We start from the raw sequence: 7,500 nt of genomic DNA, 5'->3' as shown, positions 1-7,500 counted from the left end.
TTAATTTCTGCTGCCTCCTACCTATGAATACACATACAGTATATTGCCATAGAATTTCTTGGAAGTAGGATCTTTTGTATTTCTGGCATTTTAAAATAATAGAACAAGCATCAATTTTCTCATTGCATAATGTTATTTTTTTTCTATGTAGAAAGACATAAATTCTTCTTTAACTTGATGTGTTGGTTATTTTCAGAAAAGGTTAGAGTATATGTTTTGGTTATTTTGGCATTTATTGGTCACAAAAAATGTATCTACAGAAGGATGACACTCATCATCCTCATCCTCAAACACAGGACTAAGACCCAACTTTCTCAGACCGTAAGCAGAGTTAATATTTGTGAAGATCAAATAGTGAGGCTATTACATGCAACAGTTACCAGTTAGGGATTTATGTGCAGTGATTGTTTTTTTACTAGATTGTGAAACAAAATGGAAAGATGGGGCAATTACTTATTATAGAGGGCTATCTGACATAAACAAAAGATGTTGATTATTACATTCAATAAACATTTATTGTCAAGCAGTAATAGAGAGTGTATAACCAGCAAACACTATAGCAGTACAGCTGATAGCTGAGTATGTTAAGTTTGCTGGCTGAGGCAGTGCCCATCTGCTCTTTTAAACACTTACATAAATAAACAATGCATTTGTACACATACACTAGCCCAAGGGCACAAGTTTAACTATGCCTGTTATAACAAACAGATTAACTATATAACATGAAATGTGAAACAACATAAAGCAAAGATGCTGCACATCTTCGAGTCAGTACCCATAAGATATGTAAATGTTATCTGAGGGTAGGTACTGTAATAGGAGTGTGTGTGCAATGTCTCACATTGGCCAAACACTTCCCCAACATGTTGAGAAATCATCTAACAAGCATGTGTGTGTCCCCTCTAACATAACACATCTAGTGAACATTGGCCAAACACTTCCCCAACATGTTGAGAAATCATCTAACAAGCATGTGTGTGTCCCCTCTAACATAACACATCTAGTGAACACTAGCCAAACACTTCCCCAACATGTTGAGAAATCATCTAACAAGCATGTGTGTGTCCCCTCTAACATAACACATCTAGTGAACACTAGCCAAACACTTCCCCAACATGTTGAGAAATCATCTAACAAGCATGTGTGTGTCCCCTCAAACATAACACATCTAGTGAACATTGGCCAATACTACCCCAACATGTTGAGAAATCATCTAACAAGCATGTGTGTCCCCTCTAACATAACACATCTAGTGAACATTGGCCAAACACTTCCCCAACATGTTGAGAAATCATCTAACAAGCATGTGTGTGTCCCCTCTAACATAACACATCTAGTGAACATTGGCCAAACACTTCCCCAACATGTTGAGAAATCATCTAACAAGCATGTGTGTGTCCCCTCTAACATAACACATCTAGTGAACATTGGCCAATACTACCCCAACATGTTGAAAAATCATCTAACAAGCATGTGTGTGTCCTTTCTAACATAACACATCTAGTGAACACTAGCCAAATACTACCCCAACATGTTGAGAAATCATCTAACAAGCATGTGTGTGTCCCCTCTAACATAACACATCTAGTGAACATCGCCAAAGGTGTTTGTTTCCATAAAGTCCAACAGATGTGGCTAAACAAGTCTACGAGCTGGGTGAAAAAAAAAAATAAACAATACACAAAGACGTTCTCTTTTTTTTCTGCTGAATACTCGAGTTCTGAAAGAGGCGGGAAGCACTCCTTAATTAGCCTCTGGAAACTACTGTACCTTAGTTCTATCCAAAGTCTTTTTTTCAGCCGCCCTAAGAAACCGTAGAAAATTGAGGGAGAACAGTGTCTACGAAACATGAACCGTGGCAAATAGGAGTCATAAAGAGCTGTTGCTCAGCAACTACACTCTGATGAGTTGCAAAAAGTGAAGAGAGAGAGAGTGAGTGAGAGAAGGAGAGATGTCAATAAAAGTATGAAGCCAAGGAGGACAAATGAAGAAAGGAAAAGGGTGAAAAGAACATGTGGGGAGAGGAATAGAAAAGAGAGAGGAATGTGAGGAGGAAGAGGAGCCGGAGACAGGAAGAGGGGCAGACACAGGTGCCTCATAGAGGACAAGTGCGATAAATGTAACCTTGCTTTTGTGTGGTAGGGCAGCAGTGCAGGTGCTCACTGTGCTTTTAGGGCCAGAACTACAATAGCTAATCCAAAAGCTAGTCCACCTGCCTGGTCATCAAGGTAAGGACACGGCCCCTGCAAAAACACACAAACACACAATAACAGGACATGTGCAGAGAGATTGAGGGCAAGAGAAGAAAAAAATGTATGGTTATGGTTATGTTGAGAGAGAGAGAGAGAGAGAGAGAGAGAGAGAGAAAGAGAGAATACTGGAGGTTCATTCGTCATTAGTAAAAGTAAATAGCTTTACGTGTTCTCCTCTGAGAATGTTCTGAATTATGCAGAGGAAATCTGAAAAGGCCAATTACCCAAAGCCTCTCTAGTCAGGGAATAGACTCAACAGAAAACAACTGTCTGTGGCAACGCAAATACCATGAATTGAGGACAAACTCCCCTGGATTTCTCAAACAAATTATGAAATGCATGTTATTCTTTCATTCCATACTGTCATTTCTCAACTGGCTTTGTATGTTAAATAGTACATACTGGCCTATTATGACAATCAATATGATTTGGGGATCCTATAGTCAAAATTCACCATTGGAGTTGGTGATTGTACAGTTGAACAGCTCATTTGGTCTTACAGGGCAAACTAGTTGGAAGATGCTTGTCTAATTTAACAGTGGCTCATAAATGGTATAGACCTTCATGGTGGTTTGAATTTCCAACCTTACCTGTTCCAAGATCATTAAATAAAAAGTTTCTTTGGTCTTTTTAACAATTACTTATTTATAAGAGCTTGCACCTGCACAGAAAATACTTGATTGACTTTATCTGCTGAGAGTGCAAACATAATTCCAGGTAAATGTTACTCCAAGCTGCAGTGGTGGAGGTATAAGCGGCTCTGCAGGTGCTTCTCTGCGCCACCGCACTGCGTTTTATTTAAGCATTTATCTGAACTCGGCGTGTCACCCGACGATTCCCCCTCTCCATGGGGATAGCGGAACTCCAGTCATTCCTGTCTACCCACCGCTGCTCTGACGAATGGATTGATAAGCACCGCGCAATGGAGAGCGAGCAAACAGACACGCGCGAGATTTCTCCCGCTGCTACAGTAAACAATCCTCCAGGTTCCGATTTCAAAATAAAAACAAATACCAACAGATTCCCTGCATGGCATCAGCACATCCTCCACCGAAGCCAAAAAGACTAGGCAATAACCTAATTAAGGACTACAAGCAACTATCTCACTTAGTTTTGACAAACATAGAGCCTAAGGGCTATCATGCCAATGCTATCAATGACTTTCCCTGTAGGCTACATCCATTTAAATAATAACTAACCGTTAATGAGGGATAATGAGGCAATACTACTTAACTGGACTAGGCCTACATTATATCTACCATTGACGTAACCATGGAAGTACACAGAAACTATAATAACTCTGCTACCTGCAAATGCAATGCAGTGCAATAACTTGTGGGTGGTGACTTCTGGTATTGGTCAAAACGACCACCCTTTACCTTGACAAGACCACAGTGAAGTATAAACATAATGATGTCATTTCCGACGTGCGAGTTTCTGCACAGCACAGATGCAGATCTACTGATCATTCTAACGCTTGGCTGAAACTTTTTTTCCTGTTCGCCTCTGAGGTAGCGGACGCTGTGCTCTGTATTGGCTTCACGCAGAAGCCATCGGAACGGGGTAATGAATGTGGATCTATCCGTCCTTATCCGCCGGCGCGCATTTTTCGGAAGAAATTTTCAAGTAGCAACGCTTTTTGTCCCGCAGTGAGGGATCGGGTGCGAATACGTAAAGAAAAGGTGTGACTGCCTGTTGAAAGAATGCAGGCTTTATTCACTGTTCTAAACCCTCTTCTCTTCCTGATCATCTTCGGATTATATCCCTCTATGGTGAGTAGGCTACACGCTTGATGTCTTAATGCGACATTATGTATGTTTCAAAACTAAGTTGATAAACTCGTTTCCTGTTTTGACCCAAGCTTGACTTTAGGAGATTAGCGTCTCTATGTGCTTGATTATGTTGCTGTACCACGAAACTGTTCTGTACAATATCGGAAATCAATTGATGCGTGTGGCGTTTTGTTGGTTGGGCATCAGATTGGCGTTGGTTTTATGATTCCACGCATTTTGCTCAGAAACAGTAGGACCCCATAGCATCAATTTGTATGAGGCAAACTAATTATGAAGCCACGTTTGAAAAATAATACATTGTGAATCTGAATGCTTCATGGATGTCGTTCTGTGAAATACGGTGTGATTTGGTACAATCAAATGCAGTAGCCTACCACTTCTATTACCTAAAACGGGATGTCCAGTAATTCTTAGTCTGCAGATAAGTGTACTGAAGACGAGTAGCTTAAACCCCACGATAATCACAAAATCATCGAAAGCTTGGCAGTATCTTGACTTTATGGTGTCATTAGCTAACAAGTGGCACGCATAACGCAACGTGTCCTTGTTGCAGTTAAGTTATGTTGTGTGTGCACAGAGAAGAGCGATCTATGCGCGGTGGAGCTGTCCCCTATAACGGTGGTGCTGAAATGCTTTTTCGAGGTAATGAAAAAGTCTGTGAATGGTACCATACCTCTCTTACAATTTGAGCATCCTTTTAAAGAGCGTATTGTGGCTTGCTATGAAATCGTTTAGCCAGTTTGGAGACTGGAGAAGATTAGGCAGAAGTCAGTTTATCGACACAGATATGCTTGTCTGTCCATTAGGAATAGCTAACTAGGATAAAGGCATGAAATGGACTTGCTCAAGGTGGTAGTTATAGGTTTAGTTGCTCTGATAGTAAAACGGATTAAATGAGGGGAAGTTTAGTTTTGTGAACGCTATCTGCTCGGGCATATTCGGTGACGGCACCAGAATCTGTGGGAAGAGAACATACATGTTGAGTTGAACTAGCACTTTCAAGTAATGACATGTGATGTTGCTGAAAAATAATTCCCATCGAACAATAGCTGATTGCCCTTTGACCTACATAATCATATTTGAATTACAGAAATCAGTGGGATCACCAAAGCATTTGATTCCATTTAATTATGTCCAGTTGTTGTTGCTCAAAAGTGATCCTTGATTGGATCCATCATGCCTTGTTTCTGACAGAATTAGGATCTAGTTGATCCATGTGCAAAGAGAACAGGCATATTACAATAACCTTCACAACAGGGTTAAATCATTGTGAAGAGATGTGTCTTACACCATAAGCCTAGACAAACACACACATCAAGGAATCAAATCTCCCTTAAACATCCCCCCTGCTCAAACAGACAGACACACACACACAAACACACACACACACACACACACACACACACATTTAATGTCTGTATTGCAGCCTCTCTACATGTCCGAGGTCCGAGCCCTGTGCATATCAGTTTTTGGTCTTCCTCCTGCTCCTCCCTCCTCATCCAGTGAGCCGTTTAACTGAGCTTACCCACTCTATGTGTGCCACTTGATTTCCCCCGCAGCCCCCTCTCTCTCTCTCTTTCTCTCCGTCTGTCAATCCAGCTCAAAGGGGATTTACAAGCATAACCATGACCAGTCTTTTTCTCTGCTCCCAAGTATTAACATACAGTAGCACAGCTCTGCTTGTAAAGGGCAAATCAAAGTATAAGTATAAGTATATATACTTTTTTGATCCCGTGAGGGAAATTTGGTCTCTGCATTTAACCCAATCGGTGAATTAGTGAAACACAAACAGCACACAGTGAACACACAGTGAGGTGAAGCACACACTAATCCCGGCGCAGTGAGCTGCCTGCTTCAATGGCGGCGCTCGGGGAGCAGTGAGGGGTTAGGTGCCTTGCTCAAGGGCACTTCAGCCACAGCCCACTGGTCGGGGCTCGAACCGGCAACCCTCCAGTTATAAGTCCAGAAACCACAAATCAACAGTGAAAAAGCCAAGCTCATCCTTGGAACACATATAAAACATATAGATGACGGGTGACTTTTTCAGCTGGCCCACAATCTATGGCAGGAGGGTCGAGTATTGTATGGCAAAAAAGCCACTAGTCTACCCCTGCTCTCTCTCTCTCTCTCTCTCTCTCTCTCTCTCTCTCTCTCTCTCTCTCTCTCTCTCTCTCTCTCTCTCTCTCTCTCTCTTTCTCTCTCTCTCCCTTTCTCTTTCTCTCCCGCTCTCATTCTCTCTCTCTCTCTCTCTCTCTCCCTTCCCCCCCCCTCTCTCTCTGAGTCAGCCTTTACCTGGAGTGGAAGAGAGTGATCACCATACAAATGTAGCTACTGCTCACTACACTGATGATGGGTGTAGCAATGTGGCAGGGGTAAACAATTACGTTGCCGTGGGTAACTGAAAGCCTTGCATAAACGCAGTGTCAGGCTGACCCCTGACCAGCCAATCCAACATGATGTTTTTCTCACTGATGAGCAAGAGCGAATAACAAACGGCGATTTTGCTCTGCTGTGAAGCAAGTACACATCAAATCTGAGTCAGACAGACATGTGAATTAATAGGCTGTTTGGTTCAGCCAGAGGAGGTCATCGATGGTCATCTGCTGTGATTGTCCTCCATTGCCTCAGACAGAAATTAACACCTTTTCCACCACAACCTCGCGTCACCAACTGTCACTTCTCACCTGGAGACACCTGTCTCATTAATCTAACCAAAACAACTCTTCACCCCCTCTGTTCGGTACCATCTACTGCTTGTAAGCATCTCCCTGACTTCTCTACACTGTGACTTCTTTAGTGTAACGCAATACATTTCCATTGAGAATGTATCCTTTTGGGATCCTTTTAACCAGAGACTTTCTAATGAGGAGACATGGCGCTGTGTGGGGTTGGTGTGCAACATCAATATGTGCAGTTGTCTACACGCCTCTCCCGCGGCCAGAAGTCGACATGTGAATACATCGTGCCAATTGTGGTGTCTTGTGAACATCATACCAATCATGTGTTGTGATATCGCTTTGGTTGGTATCGCTCGGTTGGAGCGAGGTTGGTGTTGTGAAGCCTTGCGCACGTGCAGTTCTGGCCGAAATAGATGCCCGATATGTGCCCAAAGTGCGTTGCAATATGGCCGCTGAGTGGAGGGACTTGCTTAAAAGGAGTTTGCTTCAACTTCAAAGAGTGGAAGTGCACTCATAAGAGTGTCCTGTAGCTACACACATAACTAACACAACAAAACCCTTACATACTTACTCATTCACTATGACCTTCCATAAGGATATGATAATAGCAAATCAGCATTAGGATTTTCTCAAATTCAACATGTCAGGTCTTGTGCTCACATGCATAATTTCAACGTGACAGTTCCTATTTCTGTTTCAGCCACCAAAAATATTTCTAATCAGCTTTTCAGTGCTTTGTCTCATACCTAATCAGAGCTAATAACCTACCTAATCAGG

General features: G+C 42.2%; 1 protein-coding gene across 1 annotated transcript in view; it reads left to right on the top strand.

Moving 5' to 3' along the window:
• Nucleotides 1-3,590: 3,590 nt before the first annotated feature.
• olfm3a (olfactomedin 3a) overlaps nt 3,591-7,500 on the top strand; it is a 15,955-nt gene continuing 12,045 nt past the window's right edge. Inside the window, exon 1 of the mRNA XM_042067773.1 lies at nt 3,591-4,024. Coding sequence (XP_041923707.1) covers nt 3,956-4,024 — 69 coding nt within the window. The 5' untranslated portion in view covers nt 3,591-3,955. The remainder of the gene's footprint in view (nt 4,025-7,500) is intronic.

The sequence above is a fragment of the Alosa sapidissima genome, chromosome 17 (assembly GCF_018492685.1).
Source record: "Alosa sapidissima isolate fAloSap1 chromosome 17, fAloSap1.pri, whole genome shotgun sequence".
NCBI lineage: Eukaryota > Metazoa > Chordata > Actinopteri > Clupeiformes > Clupeidae > Alosa > Alosa sapidissima.
The sequence above is the reverse complement of the archived record's forward strand: the minus strand, read 5'-3'. Positions and strand labels throughout refer to the sequence as shown.